General features: G+C 38.2%; 1 protein-coding gene across 5 annotated transcripts in view; it reads left to right on the top strand.

Annotated features, from left to right (window-relative positions):
• The first annotated feature begins 10,309 nt into the window (after window positions 1-10,309).
• dmxl2 (Dmx-like 2) overlaps window positions 10,310-18,618 on the top strand; it is a 43,904-nt gene continuing 35,595 nt past the window's right edge. For 4 of the 5 annotated variants that reach the window (XR_006372371.1, XM_044134483.1, XM_044134475.1 and 1 more), the window contains exons 1-4: window positions 10,312-10,718; window positions 17,821-17,946; window positions 18,206-18,277; window positions 18,402-18,480. Coding sequence is in view for 4 of the 5 variants with exons in the window: in XM_044134483.1 (XP_043990418.1) it covers window positions 10,632-10,718; window positions 17,821-17,946; window positions 18,206-18,277; window positions 18,402-18,480 (364 nt within the window). In the remaining variant the exon portion in view is untranslated. Of the gene's footprint in view, window positions 10,719-17,820; window positions 17,947-18,205; window positions 18,278-18,401; window positions 18,481-18,618 lie in introns of all 5 variants that reach the window. The other variant, XM_044134492.1, reaches the window with a different exon arrangement.

The raw sequence follows: 18,618 nt of genomic DNA, 5'->3' as shown, positions 1-18,618 counted from the left end.
TCTAAACTTCCACTGCGGTTTCCAAAAAAAAAAAAAAACGAGAGAGAGAGAGAGAAATGTCAGGTATGATTTGCTTCTTTTTGTGTTTTACTTGTTCAGGAAAACCTCCTACATATCCGATTGTCTAAGTGTGCAGCGTCTTCATGTGCCCGGAAGAGAGAGGAGGCTTTGTCAACAGTGCCATCTTCAGGTGGATACTCATTAATACATGCTGAACTTGTTTCATGGCTTTTATTTAAGCAACATGTCCTTTCAATTGTAACTTATAAACGACAGAATGTCACTGTTTATATTTTATTGGTTACAAATTTCTGTAAATTATCAAAATGCCACATCCACTAAAAGTTAAGTCAGGAGAGCCATTCACTGTCCACAGTAGGACAATCTGATCAGATCTGGAAGTAGACTTCGTTCTATGTATAAAATGACACATGACCCTTTTTAAATATTGTCTGACAAAACATTTTCCTAATTTATGCCTGTTGAAATTACTTAAATTATTCATAAATGCCAGGATAATGACAACTAATATATTACATTTTATTTTTTCTACTTTTTCAGAGTTAAACTTTACAGTTCATTGGCTCTAACTTTTAAAACTAGTTTCAAACCTATTGGTTCTGTCCTCGAGTTTCCAATAATAGTTCCCTTGAATTTTGGCTCATTCAATCCATGTCTGGTTTGTGTTCCGGCTTCCTTGTACATAAATTTTAGTACAAGTTTTTAATGGGACTGAGAGCGATCTGAGAGTGCCACTCCAAAAATATAGCCTCTTTCTAGCTAATTTGGCTGTATGATTAGGGTCGCTAACCATTTAAAAGAGTAATTTAGAGCTAAGGTTGTGAAGTTTTGAAATGTTCATTGTTTCAACATAATGTTCTTTCCTTGCCGACACCCACACCGCATGATGCTGCCACTCCCTCATTTCTAGTGAGTCAAACAGGTTCTGAAACTTCCCGCAGGTCTACGAACATGATTATTGCTAAACCTGTCAAAGACAGAAATAATTTTATTCTAAATGTTTTGCTTGATATATTTATTTTTCATACAGTAACTGTAAATTTCTGCTTTGAATTGTAAACTTGTCCGATTTTTTCACAGAACGAAATGAATGTGCAACAGTGATAGATTTAAGTTAATCTACAGCCTTGTTCTTCAAAACATTGTTTTTAATAATTGATTGAAAGGCAGATGATCCTAAACATGATGCATTGGATACATTAGCTGATACATCAGATGTTTTTATGTCGCAGAGCCGTGGCTTAAAATGTCTAAGCCCTGTTATGAATGACCCTAAAAAAATTTAATTACGTTGACAGAAATAAGTTTGAGTTTGAGATTTTAAAATTTTAGATTCTCACATCCCAAACATTTTAAATATTTCTGTTAAAAATTATTGTGTGGCCAGAAGGCTGACTCAACTCACAGTCACCAAATCCACCTAGTGGTATAACTAAAGTTGATTTGTTTTTGCTTGATTTTGTATTTATGTCATTTGTGACCTGCAGGATTTGCATCCTACCCTCTTTTTGACAACAGCAACATAATCTAAGCATGTTAAAATACAAAAAGATGGAAAAAAAGTTTTAAGTTTTGACTTTTTTGAAGGGTTTGAGTGTTTTACCTTTCACTCGGTGACGGTAAGTTACCCACAGCATAGGAATTGTTGACATCCAACCAGATTACTGGATTTTATACCCAACTGTAGCATGTGTTTGCATGACACATATTTCTCTGAAGCTCAACAAATTCTTCAAAACTATGTAAATTGCTTAGAGCGTTCATTATGACCAGATAAAAGAAGGTGGAACGCTGGGCAGAAACCACACAAAACATGAGGCTGGACAAAGGTTACTGGTCACATTTTAGCCTTGATACTGGAGTTATAGGGCATAAACAGCATGTGACCCACTTTTACTGACTCAAAGAGAAACCTGTGCAATTGAAAATGGAAAAATTTAAAATGAGACAAGTCACACACTGTTTGAGAAAGTGCTAGCTAAAGTTAAACACAAAGTGTTTCATATCTATGGCAAATTAAGATTCAAAGTTATTTTCATACAGCAAAGAAGTTTGACAATATTATATTAAATAGGCCTTTCTCATAAAAAAAAACAAAAAAAAAACAGGAGTATCAATATTGAAAAGACTATTTGATTGTTTTATATTTTAAGAAAACTGTCTAAATTTATCTATACACTCATTAATAATCAGTGGAAAGTTCTTTATTACCGTTTGAGCAATCCGACTCCACTGGTTCACCAGTTCCTTTGAACAAGTTTTTATAGATACTTACATGTCAGCGGTCATAATGTTATGCCTAATCTACGCTTACATGGGAAGAAAGTATTTTACAGGAAAATATTTGAATTTCTCACAATCATTCTCTCTCACCTTAGAGCATTTATAACATTCATTGAAATGAATGAGTGACAAAATGTGATTACACCTTTGGGATGTGCTGTGGTGGCGCAGGGGTTGAGCACCACCCACACAAGGTGGCCTTAGTCCTCGACTCGGCCGTCGCAGGTTCGATTCCCGGCCTGGTGACCTTTGCCGCATGTCTTCCCCCTTTTCTCATTACCCACTTTCCTGTCAGTTAACTATCAAATAAAGGCCACTAGAGCCAATAAAACCTTTAAAAAAAAAATGGATTACACCTTTTTGTGGAAGAATTAAAAAACCGTCAGAGCTAAATGACTCCATTATAGACTACATTATACTAAAGTGCTTACAGATTTCATTAGTTTTTGCTTTTTTTTTTGTCACACTCAGATTTTCTAGATAATCAAACATTTCACATCAAAGATAACCTGAGACACACACAAGACTATTTTCAAATGCTGACTTTAAAGATAAAACTATCCAAGCAAATCTGGTCCAATGTGAAAAAAGAACAAACACAACCTTTTTGAGGATTTTATACTCTCAAAAGCAACTAGTGTATAACCACGGCAAATAATGACGTACAGCTTATAACTAAAATAGCTTTGCATATACTACATATTTTTTCTTCTTAATGAACGACTGCTAAGAAATATAGCTTGAATAACAAACAATATCATAATAGATGGATAATATTAACAGATAGTGGACAACCGATTCATCCGAGGATGTAATTTAAAAAAAACATTTGTGTTTTTTTTTTTGTGTGACTACACACACATAGGAACATGCAGCAGCCACAAAGGCTTCATCCACTGACTGACTCAGTCTAGCTGACAGGTGTCCAGCCTCTTTACCAGAGAACTTCTCCAGCCTTTAACCCTCCTGAACATCACTGACTGACTGACTGTCAACTGATGCTTTCTGCTGCTGCAGTGCAATTATTAAGGTGTTAAAATCCACACAATCTATTGGGTTTTTTTTTACCCTGGATTACAGACCAAGGGTTGTGCAACATTTACATATGTTTAAGTACCATTGGATCCCAATGTTAAGCTAAGGAGCAAGCATCCACTTTAAATAAACTGTTTAACATCTCCTTCTTTCTTGCAGCATCTCATCTGTGTTCTCTGATATGCTGCTTTGTTAACAAATAACAATCAGTGTCTGAGTAACTTGGAGACTCTTATGTGAGATAATGAGCCTGGTATTATTAGTGGAAGTGTGTCTGTATAAATGTGTGCGTGCAAAGCCCTTGATCTTCTCCTCACACTTTAGAGTGACCTTGCAAATCTGTTTATGCCTGCCATCTGGCCATTTGTTAAATACTGTGCTTTGTATTTAACAGCTCACTCTGTGTCCTTATATATGCCATACGTTTGCACGGATATCCGGAAAACATGCTCATGCGCATAATGTAGCACGAAAACCTGATAAAATTGAATCTACATACAGTCTAAAAGATGCAGTCTTAAAGCTCAATAATGTTGGGATAAAACAGGTAATCCTTTTAAAGCACAGTGGGTGGTGGGGAATACAATAACGCACACACAGAGAGAGGACTGCAAGAATTGCATTTCTGACCAAACTATCTGACCTAAATAGAAATCTAAATCCCCAAAGAGTGAAGGAACTAATTCACACAAACACACACGGCGCCAGAAAGGGCCGTGAATCATCCCTGAAACAACTGCACTTGTGAGAGATCCATCAGCTGGTCCAAGGCTGGCAAGACAGGAAGGCAGCAGAGACAGATGGACTAGTTTAACCACAGTAAGAGAGGCTGACCTTCTTCAGAGAGGAGAGAGGCGAGGAGAGCAAGTGTGAAGAGGGAGAGGGAAATGAAGGGACGATGTCAGAGACAGAGACCGTCCTCTGAAATAGCTGCCATTAATCTTCTCTATCTCTGCAGGCACAGAAATCTCTGGCAAATCAAGCTTCCTCAGCACAAGCAAATGACGTGGAGAGCAGCATTAATTAGATCGCGGGACGAGGAGACGCGACTACACTGGAGACTCAAAGCAGAACTACTGTTCCTACAAAAGGAAATATATTTGAATTACAAGATGCACGTTGTTGCTACTTTACTCCAAGACGAAAAATAAACGATGAGCATATAACCAAATAGAACAAATCTTTAATGAAGCTCTTTCTGCATTAGTGTTCAAATTCTTTTTAAAATGATCTTGTAGATGCTACAAGCTCAAGCTCGTAACTGAACAAGCCCTCAATGGCACTGAACCCTAAATACGATCAACTGGTAATAATCTTCCAGCAACAATTCCAGTTAATAACTGGTTACTGTAATCCACTGTAATGATGGCTAATGGTGGATTTAAAAAGTGTACACACATTTGTTATAATGCCAGGTTTACGTGTTGCCAGGAAACGAGACCAAAACAAACCAGTTCAAGGTGTTTTTCATCTTTACTTTGAGGTATTGTTTCAACTTAAAAACAAATGAAGCTGTCACAGAGAAAATGTCTAGTTGAAGGAAGCCAGCATACAAACAAAGCTGCGGATAAAGCATCACAATGACTTCAAATATATGTCAAAATAAACTAAATAGGAGTTTTACCACAAGAACAAACTAAAAATGTGTTTGTGCACAATAAATGGTGTCCTTTGTGCACAACCTGTGGATCCTTTCACCACCGTGCTTTAAAAAGGCCTGTCTTTTAATCTGCCCTCAGGACATTATCGGATCATCTCAGACAAATGGAGGTCTGAACGCACCAGTTGACACATCTGTGTTTCATTCAGTGTTCAGGGATCATTGTAAAGCAATGTATAAAAGATCAAAAGTAAAGCTTAGGAAAGACCTTGAAAAACTTTGTGTAAGAAGTCTCAATAAAAAATTATGTCCTGACAAGATGAATATGCATGCATGTAGATATTTACTTTTCATACGCAAATGGCTGAGGGTAAAAAGTTTATTTTTCTTTCTATATAAACAATAATCAACAATAATCATCATACTATCTGAATCATTATGCAGTACATGGTAAAGAAATGTTTTAAACGGTACCTGAGTTCTCATTATACATTTATCTCATTGTTAATAATTTTTTTTTAATTATTCACGTATTCTTTTCATCTGAGCAGCCATCATGTGATTGCTTTTGGCTCCATTTGTGCAGCTGAACACATTCGGCTTTGTGAAACGGTCAAGAGCATAAAGACGCTGTAAATGACTAAACGCTTCCGGATCTGAGGCTGGGAGTGTGTTCAGCACATCTGTGCAGAGGGAGGAAAACCTCAGTGTCCTGCTTAAAGCATGCTTGTACATCCCTCACTCATTCTGCTCAGTTTGAGACCCATGCGGGCGTTGATAAAAACAGCCGAAGCATTTCAGTTGTGTTATTTAATATTGCATATCTGCCATTAACAAAGGAGATTCCATTCTCTTTCTCTCTCTCTGAAAATATTGTTCACTGTTTTGCTTAAAGATTTTCTGGAGAACATTGTGCTGAGGTTTCTCTGGCAGTCCATAAAACATGACAGGGATCTTAAGTGGTCTCTTGTAAATGGTCCTTAGGTGTGGATGAATAAATTTTCCGAGCTTTATTGGGCTGAATAAGAGTGTGTTTGATTACTCATTTAGTGTTTTTATCATTCCAATGAATGAGGTTTAATGTTTATTGCAAAGGAAATGCACATGTTTGCATTGTCATAAGTTACAGCCATTTTGCTTTGATCATCTTTAGCATCCTATGCAAACCTTCAATCAGAAACAAAAAATCAATCAGATTTGTATCTGTTATGTTAAGAGTTCCCATCAAAACACATATTTTTAATTGCCAATTATTCCCAATTTTTTGTAGCTTTTTAAAAACATTTTTTAAAATTTCAGAGGTAAATCGTGTTTATTTTCTGATGTGTAGTTAATGTAGAGTTTGAAACCAAAGCCGGAGGAGTAAAATTCCAGTACAAGTAAGATCTTGTCATACTGAGGTCACGTTGGCTCCTCGGGTACCTTTACTGCTAATGTCGGATTAGAGCCTGGCCCTCTTGGTAGAGCTAACCCTGCTGGACAGGTTAAGGAGTATCGGCCAGACCAAAGTGTGTGCTGTGGTCCTCCAGGCTGAATTTTGTGAACTCAGCTTACATACTGCTTAGAAAAAGAAGAAAACACACAAAACCACAAAATGGGGCCAACTCAGTTCTGTCAAGCGTGAAAATGAACCTCAGCAGATGGAACAAGGTGACATTACTCAAGGGAAGAAAGATCAGACGAGCAGCAGTTTAGATGAGAAACTTCAACCTTGCCTTGAAATGAGAGAAATTAATTAAATAGTAACATGGTGGACAGAGGAAAATGACTTGGCGTGCCCAGGGGAATGGTAAGAAGGAACGAAAGTGAAGCTGACAGGGGAACCCGGAGGCAAGAAACTGGGCTATACTTGGATCCAGCAGGGGAGGAGGACACAGGACTGGGAGGGCTAAAGAGCTGCTGTCAGTGACCCATTCTCAAGGAAGTAGATCAGCTGTTTACAATGGCTGAGGTATTTGGTTTACTTATGACCTCAGAAGAAATAGATTTGGCAGTGCAAATTTCATTAATTGATTCTTGGACTGTGTTACATTTCCTTCAGGTACTTTCTCCGTTGTAGTATTTGTGTGGCGAAGTATTGAAGTAGTTGGTTTTGATCAACCAATCGGAATCAGACTTTAAAAAACATGCACACACATTTCAGGCAAACTAATGAGAATTTTATTTTTATAAGTTTTTTCCGGTCACATTTCTCAGACTCATGGGGGAGAAAATATCTCCTGACTGTAGCTCTTTCAAGCTCAAAGTATCAATAAAACATTTTTATTATTTTACAGACTTACTTGTTTTATCATTTTGTAAGCCTTTAAATGTTTGAGTTAGAATGACACCACATGTGATATATATCAGAATGTGTTGACACATGGAGACACTTCTGGGTCAAACACATTCATATCGTTATGGCTCAGGATGCCACTCGCAAGGGATAAGAGGACATTAAATCTAAAACATTCTTTACAACATTTTAAAGGAACCAAAAGAAAAAAAAGTTCTGATCTGGTGTTTTTGCGCTAATTCGATCTCTGATGGCTCAAAAATAATGTCTTTGAAATTTCTGCTTGTTTGGGAGAAGTGTAATCTAATTAGCAAACAAGTGTATCCTGCATTCCACACATCATTTTCACTGTGCTACTTTTTAAAAATTTATTTATTTTTTATCTGCAGCTTGCAAACATTACATTTCAGCAATATTACTGACACATCTGTTTGGGGGCATGTAGACGGTCCATTACATTTTTGCCACAAGGAGCTGAATGTTTTTGCACCTCGGGGGGCCAGACTGGAACTCTCTTCAGCAAGCAGCCATCCATGAAATGGGAAAATCTATAACGCGTTTAATTCTGTTCTCTGTAGATCACGGCCTTCTCTCCAAGTGACACGAGAAGGCCTGCAAGCAGCGGTAACCTGCAAACAACCTTCCCCCGTCCTTTCTGCAATATTGAAATAAACAATAACTCCTATGTTGTCCAGTCCGCCCACACTGTTTTCTTCAGACTAAGCACTTTAGTGTTTGAGTTTCACAATACCACTACATTTATATTTAGACATATATTTTTATATCAGCAGTCTTGGCCAAATAATCAGTACTTTTTAAGCATTAATTAACAGCTTTTCATAATCTACACCGGATTTCTCATAATCCTTGCATGAATAAGCAATCTGTGGAGCTGTCCGTCTGTTTTTCCTCTTGTTTGATTAACGTAGTCTGAGCCACAAACTGTCAAGAAATAGATGCATCAGGACGATCACCTTTTCAGTTAAAAGGATAACATTTCAAAACTTCAGCCTCAAGGGAAGCAGTCACACTCTTAGTCACTCTGGCTCACAGCAGCCTGCCCTTTAGAACTATTCAAAGTCTAAAAAGATGAATGAGGCAGATATCTGGCAGGAATTCACTGAGTTTCAATTTACTGGATGGGTCCGTAGGTTACATAATGCCAAACATGGATTTTTTTTTTCCTCCCCCTGCCTTGCTGATTAATATTGCTTTCAGTGGCCTATAGCATCCTGGATGGAATTTTAACCAAGTGTTTTTAGTTTTATTGACTGCTAAAAATAGGAAAGGAAAAAAAAAAAGAACTAAACCAAAATGACTGACCCGTGCTTCTACGTTTTCTTAAAATAATTTCTTTGCAGCTGTGAAAATTTAAACCAAGTTGTGTGAGACCTTTGGTGACAGTAGATGGGAAATGTAGGGACGCTAACACATTTTATGACCCTTTTAACCACGCCGTTGTTGTCGGCACGTTTATGCGTGTGTCACGTTCTTTCTGAACTTCTGCTCTTCAGCTTCCTGCTCTTGTTGTCCTTCGTGTCACTGTGGCCTGAAGGCAACTCCTGCCTGATGATATCAGTGGTGTGAATAAGTAGGCCACCAATGTGACTGTCAGCTGTGTATCAGTTGTATAGATCTGTCCCCCTATTTAAAGCAGGTTGCTACTGTGAATCTGTGAATGGGGGTGTAAAAGTAAACGTAGATATTCAGCAAAAACTCCCTGTGTGCTGCTCTTAATCACATCAGTGAGACAGATGGGAGCAGATAAGGAGATGAGAGACTGTCACCGTGAAGTTTAATTAGGTCTGGCTCACTCACCTTATACTCTCTACAAAATATGACAACTAGAAATCACTGTCCCTTTTTTTGTGTCTGGCTTTTAAGACACAGGACAATTGCAAAGATCTGAAAATGTCTTGAAGACTTTTTTTTTTTTTTCCTATAGTAAAACATTTTGACAAGGGTTCTTTTGTCACTCTTTTGACAAAGTGAAAATCATATGTTCTATGGCTTCATTACGCAAGGAGGGAAATATTGCAAGCCTTTACTTCTTGAAATTTTATCTTGAAATTTTCATTTCCTGTGGCTTACAGGAAATGAAAACCAAAACTTCAGTGTCAGAAAACTGGAAGATGACAGGCTCAATTTAAAAATAACATATTTTAAAGAGAATTATCAAGCTTTTATAAAGTATGTTCATTTCTATGCACTGTATACTTTTTTGGGCCTCATATACAAGTCACTGATTTACAGGAAGGCTAGACTGCCAGTGATTCCACATTGTGGACTTAAACCTGACTGAGCTTTGTGAAATATCTGTTAGTATCTGGATAATATTGTTTGTAGAAGCCTTACTAAACAGAACCAGACTATTATCAAGGCACAATTGCATCAAACTATTCACAGATATTGAACTTTTATCAGAAATATTTTCATTCATGTCACCCATAATTGAAAACATATATTAGTGTTTGCAGTAGTACTAAATACCACATTTAGTAGTATTTTCAGGATTCTAAAATGACTGGCCATTTACTGACCACCAAATAGTGTCTTGATCCAAATGCCACACAAATTCACTTTAGTATGGAAATATGGAAAATGATGAACTAGAGCTACAATTGAGCATGCAAGACAAGAAAACTGGCTTTCTTAGGTGATGAAGCCATCTGAGATCAAGCTTTATTTTACAAGGACCATGTTAGTTCATGAAAACATCCCTGCTGTGGCATTCCAGCCGCAATTTCTTTTTGTTAGAGTATGTTTTTATTATTACGTACGCATTGTTTGCTATTTTGTCTTTGGTTCCATATAAACTCTCATTATTGTTACTTTTTTGCCTCATATGATCAATATCCTCAGTTCCACAAACTGTATAGAGCAACAATTATAGAGCTGTAAAGGGTAACAGAACGAGTTTAAGACTATATTGAAACTTATTTATTTAAGCTGCGTTCTCTCATAGATACAATAACAGAATATTATTGAGGGATTCAGACGCGTAATTTGCCTGCGTTATTCAGAAATTCACATTTCGGTATCTAGACTGCACAGATCTATGGCCATTCAGTCGTGCCTTGACAACGTCGGGAACGCGCATGTCAGGATCGTTGCAGAGATCCTACTGCCTTGGCTCTCACGATCAATCGTGAGGATGGTGTCGTCTGCGACGGGCTACGGACGCCTCGTTTTTTGTTTTTAAAACAGATGTCGGGAGCCGATGAAATCACATGAAAACGGGCGAGACCAATACCTCCTGAAGCCGACTGTCTGTGGAGGAAAAAGACGCCGCTGTCAGACCAAGGACAACGCTAACATTACTGATGGAATTCCCAGTCGTTGCTAGATGGAGAAACCGAAAGGGTGGACTCGTTATAAATAATTAAAGAACATATCTGCTGCTAACATAGAAGGAAAATGCATCTGCACCAGGTGCTGACGGGAGCTGTGAACCCTGGAGATTGTTGCTACTCGGTGGGAAGCGTTAATGACATTCCCTTCACGGTGAGGCTTTAAATTTTATTGCTGTTTGCACAAAATAACAGCGGTTCAGGCTAACCACTGACTAGCTAGCTGGGACAGCTCGCCAGCTGATGCTTACGTCCACCGCAGACGGGGCTGGCGAGCGAGCTAAAGCACCAGCTAGCCGAGTTACCTTAGCAGAAGTGCCGCACCGACATATTCCCAGAGTCCAGACTACAAGTAGCATCCTAATCACATCCCCTTTCTGATTTACTCCCACGGCTAGTCAGACATTAATTAACTAAATATGCTGTGAATGACATGTTTTCGCGTTGAGCAACCCAAGACATAATAGGCACTCAGGTGACCTTTAGCTGCATCTTAAAACGTTAGAATTACCGCAAGGGAATCCCTTTTTTGCGCAGCTGTAAGGTTATTGTGGAAGCATATTTACTACGGGACAAACTCCGACTAAATAATGAACATGGGCGGTGCAATTTTACCGAGAAAGAGTGTTTGAGGTGATTCTACACCAGAGTAGCGTTTAAACGTTGTATATTCTTGTATCTGGTCGTTGTTGCACAAGCTAAGCTCGCTACCATTTGGCGTTAAATCCTCCTCACGGATCATTAGCTCGCAGCATCAGCTGCGCCTGCCATGACGTAGAGAGCCATATATGGATACATGCGCTAAAAAAGTCTGAATGGCACTATTTCTTGGTCAAATTCAGAATAATGTCCATTTTAAAACCTGACTCTGTCTGCCACCATTTTTACACGCATGAATCGGAATATAGACGACTATTGCCGACAAATATAAATTATTTAGATTTTAGATACTGGTGTAGGACAGCAGCCATTCAGTAACAACCTACATGCTGATTAAACAAGGAACACCAAAAAAAAAAAAAAATCAGTGTTTGTGATTTGTTGACCCCTTTGGGTTGTAAAAATCAATGTGTCAGTCTGTGGTCTGGCAGCTTCCCAAAATTACTGTGTGCCTCAAGTAGATAGCACAGAGAAGCCAAATCAATATTCCATTTTGTGCAGTGGGAGATGGCAAAAATCTACAGTCTCTGGTATGCAACGCGCTCCTACTCCCAACACCCACTGTTGGCGTGTTTGCATTAAATGGATCGGTCCAGGCAAAGCTTTGAGATAAGGAATGGAAATAACAAAATGGAGGAATTCTTGAATCAGCTGTGTTATGAATACCTGCATGAAACATATCGAGCATCTTGTAAGAAAAACAAAAACCATAAAACCCTTGATTGGAATAACACAATATTCTGAAATGTCTTTTTTACTAAATGATCAGTATAAAGTATTGAAGGAAGCCTGTGTTGTACCTGTTTGCATGACTTGAATCTGCTGAATGTGTTTTAGAAGTTCTTCAGCATCTTTCGAGCACAACAGCAAACAAAGATGAAACTCTGTGGACCTGTTCCTGAAACACATTACTCATGGTGTTATTTCTAACATCTTTTAACATGAAAACATGCAGATGGATCACTTTTCCTCTTCTTTTTCTGATTTTCCCCAGTCTGCTGGACTATACATGATAAATATTGTTAAACTATGGTGGCGTCTTATCTATCCTTGCCCTAGAACCTGGTTTCCAGATGAAGGAAGTTCAAATGTAAACAGGCGGATGTTGAACCAGCGGCCATATCTGCTCAACAGCAAAGGACAGGGATGGTTGTGAAGCTGAAGCCTTGGTAATCGCTACAGGGCCCTGATTTTTATGTCTGGTGTTTTTCTTTCTGTGTTTGAGAGGGTTATTTGAAGAGCACTAGACATCATGTCCAATGCGGTTACGCTCACACTGACCCCTAGGGCTCCTAGGCTTGACCCTGACAAAACACACACACTCACAAATGCATAGCTTGCGTCGTCCATGAATGGACAAGCTTTGGCAAGGCATTAACAGCGTTTCATGGCCAGATTTATTCTCTTAGGTACGATAAGAGATTTTCTTAAAGTAACACACACAACGAACCTTTTCTGACCTGCTAGATGGAGTTTATTTTATTTTTTTAGAGTCTGCCTCCAGACTAGCTAAAAGCCTTTTATATTAGTAACTGAGAAAAAAATAGATACCAGAAAATGTAATGCTGACTAATTTTTAACCAGCATTTTAATGCAATTTTTTCCCTACAAAGAAAAAATAAAGACAGAGTGTGACACTGTTTTTATGAATTTGCTGGGGGGGTAGTTTTTTTTACAGATGTGCTTGGTTTTGGTGCAGACTAATGGCACTTTCACACCAGAGTTATTTGGATCATCTAATTTGTGTGAGCGAGATTGACTGCTGTTGGAGCTCTGGTGTGGACCTAATAATCCAATCTGTCTGTATGATTGCCGGAAACCTGTGTGACCTGAAAATTATTGGAGTTTTTAGTTTTGACTCGTGTAATGAATAGGAGGAAAACAAAAATCTAATTTCCAACGTTTATCCATCATTGAACAGAACTAAACGTGACGCATGAGAAATTGTCCGATTCTGTTCTCTCTTGAATTAATTGGACTGTTTGTTGAAGAACTGTAAATAACAACAGTACGGAAAGCCTCTTTTTATTATTATTAAACAAAATTAAATTGTGTTTTGAGTCATTAAGGGGGTTTTGAAAAATCTTTTACAATGACTTGCCTATAGCCAATAAGCTATAGGCAAAAAAAAAATGGTTGATTTATTTATTTTTTTTAAGGTTTATGTCTACTTTATTTTACTTGATTTACAGGAATAACCCACCAAATTTTAAAAAACAAAAGCAAAACATTTTGGGCAAGGTGTACAAGTTTTTATTTCTCGAAGGAATATTTCCTCATGTGAATTTAAACTGTAACCAGAATTCAAAGGTGAAAGCCTGATGGAGAGGCACCGAGCGTGATCCGGATCGCATGCAGTTTTCTCGTTGCAAGCATCTGTTTTGTTTGCCGTCATGTGACACAATAGCAAAGGCCCCAAAAGTATAACTGCACACAGAGGGTCAAAGTACAGGTTAAAGGGATAAACTGTGCCTGCAAACTGACACGATCGCCACAGATTATTACAGGACAGAACTGATCAACCATAGTCAAGAATTTACCCTCTAAACCTGCTAACTTAGACACACATGGATCTCACACTTGATACCAGCAGCTGTGGTTGTTGAAAATATGTTTTTTATGCATAGTGAAGAGGCAGTTTTTGATGTATGAAGGCAGAAGTATTTTATCATTCTCCTTCCTCTTATCTGTTTCCATCAAAGCGCATGACTGCTTCTGCTCCTTTTGTTGAAAATGCACACAGTTAAAAGCAGCTTCATGTTTGTCCTGTGATAGTTTACCTTTGCTATCTTTCTAAAGTCCGTAGTCTGCTGACTTGGCTTTCAAAAGTGATACGGGAAGAATTCTAAATCTAAACCTTGTTGTTGATTTTCTCAGAGCAGCTGAAAGTACAACATTAAAATAACCTCAAAAACCTCAGATTTTTTTTTATTTTTTTTTAGAAAATAGTTTATTTTAACATGACTTCCTAAAGTGCAGTTCCTTGTTTTGAGGCTCTGCTTATTGTTACTCCATATTCAGTTGTTTTCTTGCTAGGTAATGCTTTTATGTCAAACAACTTTGGGGATTTTGCTGCATTTGCATTAAATAAACCACTGAATGTTTATGCTGCCTGAATTCAGTGGAACAGTCAAAAGCAGTCAATGATCTAACTTGATCAATGACTGCAAATTAGATCTAATTTGATCTAATTAGATTATATGATCTAATTTTTTCTTGGATCAAATACTTTTCTAGCTGTATAGTGTTTTGATTGGACGAGCTTTTCAAAAGATGTGGGAATTTCAGCTTAGTTCATTTGGAAAATAAAAACATATGTCGATCAGTTCCATAATCTCTAAATATTTATATCTCTATTGTCCGTATTAAACCATTTGTTGTTGTGGATATTTCATAACCAACGTTTTATGTATGAAAATGAATTTTTCTGTAAATATGTTGGTATTAACTGTTGCATTGTGCGTTGATTAATCTGTAATTTTTTTCTAAAGTGTGGAACTGCTCACAATGATAAATACCTCAGAAAAATATCCGGATAATTAAATTTCATGTTATTTTATTGGAGCATTGCTATGGAAATGTTTCTTCACAATTCTTCAGAGTACTTGGCAACCAAGAAACAATGAGCAGAAATGCAAAGGTACATCAGGAGGAAATGGTCTGGTACAGGTGTACAAAGCAGGTTGTTGTTTTTTGGGATGGTGATTCAATACTTGGAGTTCTGATTAAAAAAAATAATACATGCTAATATAGGACTTTAGTTTCTCATTAAACTGCTTTCAGATACATGGTTGTTTTTACTTAAGTCCTGCATGTGGCCATGTTTTGCCCTTATCTATGACCCAACTGTTAGTTTACTGGCAATTATATTTAAGAACATCTTTCAGTAAAATCTGCAAATTGTCGATTTGTATTTTCTCAAGAAAAAAAAAAAGATGATTATAACATAATGTTCTAGTGATTTCTCATTTTAATTTAGACTCTTAAGTCTTCCCCTTATTGCTGTTTCTCACTTTAACACATGTACTTCTTTTTCCACAGAAACCAGTCGTCCCTTGATGTGCTAAAATGCTTTTTTGTTTCAAATCAAAGCACATGATGACTGGCGTGCCACGGAACCTCGTGAATATAAAACTCTGTGGTTGGAGTTGGAGAGTTTTAGTTGTTTGGGCCACATTGTCTTTTAAAGTACAATCCTGAATCTCTACAGTGTAACAATAAAATGAACTTTTGAATGGGACCAAATTTTAAATTGCCTTGCGATCCCAAAGCAGTGTTTAAACTTTGAATATTTTTAACACGTCTTCTTTTGTGGGAAGAAAGAAACGATGCAAACACACCGAAGCTCAACACGTCCAAGGTGTGAGGTGTGCCGCCGACAAACTGGGTAGAGTGAGCTCTCATATTATGCTTGTGTGTCCGCGGGCGTGTGTGTGTGTGTGTGTCTGAATAAGAGAGAGAGGTGCAAAGCAGTCCTAGGCAGTGCGTGACGGTGACTGCTTTTAACTTCTGCTGTAATGGGCAGGTGGAAATGCTGCAGTAATAGTAAAGCAGCAGCTGCCTTAGTGCTTTCTACATCCTCTAATCTAAATTTTAGTGAGGACCAAACACGAGCCTGCAGCGGTCTCCAGTATTAACTTCACCCAGTGGCTGTGGCGTTGTGCTGCTCCGTGACCCAGCAGTTCTCAGCTTCTCCTCCTGTTCTCCTGCATAATGAAAGACACGAGTCGTCATCTCGGCTGCACTGTTGCTTGTGAGGCCAAGCTTGCCTGTCTACCAGGTGCCGTTATCATCTCTGCCATTCTACTATTGCACGCTAGCTGACAGCTCTAACTACTCTCAGATCAATTTACCTCTCAGTTCATGCTCCAAATCCAAATACAGGTCCTCCCTTTCAGCCTGGGTTCTAACTCGGTTCTGTATTTATTTCAGCAGACGGTTACTTTTGAATTCTGCAACGTGTGTGGGTTATCGGTGATGTTATATAACTGCAGCAATGTGTTTAATATTAATTAGATCTGTTTTTTTTTTAACAGTAAATAAAAGTGCTGCAGTAATTATTCTTCTGTTGTTCCTTTGAGAATGTTTCTCTCCCCTTTTCACCTTGCCTTTCAAAATCAGCTTGCTGTTTTGGGCTGTGTGACATAGACCAAAAGTAACCTATAATCAATCCTTCAATCAACATTAGTATACAGTAATTCACAATATTTTTAATGTCAAAGTAGAGCCAAGGTTTTGATTTTCTTTTCAAAGATGGGAAAATTAAGAGAGAATCTTTCAAGGAGGCTTAGAAGAAGCACAAATAGGGAAAAACACTGCTTCCCTGCAAGTAAGTTAAAACCCTGGAAACCTCTGTGTTTTACCTAGACAAGAGTTAAAGCTATCCGCTGTAAGGATCAGATGTCCCTCAACTTATGGAGCAAGATGTTTGAGCGTGTTGAAGCATGCTGCTGTGCATGTCTCTTTAGGAATTAACAATGCAGTTACAGACTTTGAAAGAAAGGCCTGTACAAGGTTTTCGATGTTTTTTAATGTTTGCATTTTAAAATACCCTGGGAATGTTTCTGATGATTACAACCAGTCTGGTCATCTGCGAAATACATAAACATTTCAGAGCAAAAGCAGGTTCTTGCATTTCCCATAAACTAAATGGGGAAAGTGGCAAATATAGGAACACCAAGAAAAAGCTGTAAGATAATGTGCCTGTTTTTATTTTCATAGTTGGTTCCAAATCATCAGTAAATATCAATTGAAGATTTGCCATAATTGTGTAAAATGTAGCAGTGCAATTTAAATTTAAGTTTTATTGCAGCACAATTTGCAGTTGTGGAGCTCTAATTATACACAGTGAGATGTATTGCCAGAATGTTTGTAATAAAAAATTTTTAAACCTCTTTTCAGCCACTGTTATGGTTATTGTAATGAAGATCAGAAAAATGTTGTGCTAAAATCTTCATCCCTCGTTATTCAACTGCTGTGCTTTTGTGCAGCACCTCCCGCAGGTTCTCTGTGCTTAGTTGGATGCAAATGATTCTTCTAAAGTAGAACTTTGCAAATATCCACTTCAGTTTTTATCCAGCGCTATTTCTACATTAAGTTACAATTTTGCTTCTCTACTTCATAAAAGAATAACATCCTGTTTTACAAATTGTGATTTTAAATTAACGAGAGAGAGTTGATCTGTTGCTCTTATGCCTCATTTTGACCTGTAGATATGCAGACAGGATTCTAATCTTCAGCTATAGTCAGACTGTATTGCATATTTATAGCAGCTCATGTTTCTGTTAATGGAAAACTGGTAGTTTGTTGCAGCCAGAGATGCTTTTATTTTCCATTTATCAACTGCACCGCACAGCTGGATATGTGAGTCATGATGACAGGTGCACAAGAGCCTCCCACACTGTGTGTTTGTTTTCTGCATATTAAAGAAGGGCATGACGATTTACTTCTATCCCGAATTTTAATTGGTTTGTGTCGAAATTGAAAGCTTCAAAAATGTGGACACAGTTTTGAAGAACTAGAGCACAAGATATCATCTTAGGCGTGAAATTTAAAACCTTCCAACCCTCTTTCCTGTGTGTCCATCTCGTCTTCAGGCCTATGGATCAGGATGCGATGTAGTCATCTTGGCTAGTGACTTCGACTGCGTTCAGATTATCCCGGGAGCTCAGAATGGAAACATACAGGTGGGCTGTGTGGAGTGCTCCCACCAGCTTGGCAGGGTAAGCGTTGATTACACCCTTCAGATTCATTCACACGTAGGTTTTGTCTGTGAAAACCGAGGATATTATCAATTACGTTGAGCCGAATGAGGAACATTCAGCCCTGTTTGCACCAGTCTTGTTCTGCCCAAGCTCTGTCTGCTATCTTGCGCTCTTGTTTCACTCTCCTCTCTACCCTTCTGTCTTCTGGGAATGACTGTGCATAAGCGCTGATGGGGTGAGTAATGCTGTGATGATGAACATGGCTCTTTATTTTTAGATTGCCGCTTCTTACGGAAACACAGTCTGCATCTTTGAGCCGCTTTCTATCAATCCCAATAAACGCCACAAGGTGAGTACGGACACCAGCATATTTCACAGATTTTTGTGATTTCAGACAGCCGTCAGTGGATTTTCATTAAACTCGTGTGCAAATAACATTGCATGGTGTGTCTCGCTCTCCTACCGACTAACAGCAACTTAACTACCAGTGGCAAAAGACAGGACAGTTCTTTCTTGATGCCATCACCTACAACCTGGCCTGGGACCCACAAGGTATACATATGCTTTCTGTGTTTTAACCTTTTCCCAGAATAAAAGGATCCACATTTTTACACAGCTTCCACCCGTAGCCCCTTGGATTTGTCTGTAATGACATCTGTGGTATGAAAACATGACCCGGTGCATGCTGGG

This window comes from Gambusia affinis, linkage group LG02 (genome assembly GCF_019740435.1).
Source record: "Gambusia affinis linkage group LG02, SWU_Gaff_1.0, whole genome shotgun sequence".
NCBI lineage: Eukaryota > Metazoa > Chordata > Actinopteri > Cyprinodontiformes > Poeciliidae > Gambusia > Gambusia affinis.
This window is presented reverse-complemented; position numbering and strand designations above follow the sequence as displayed.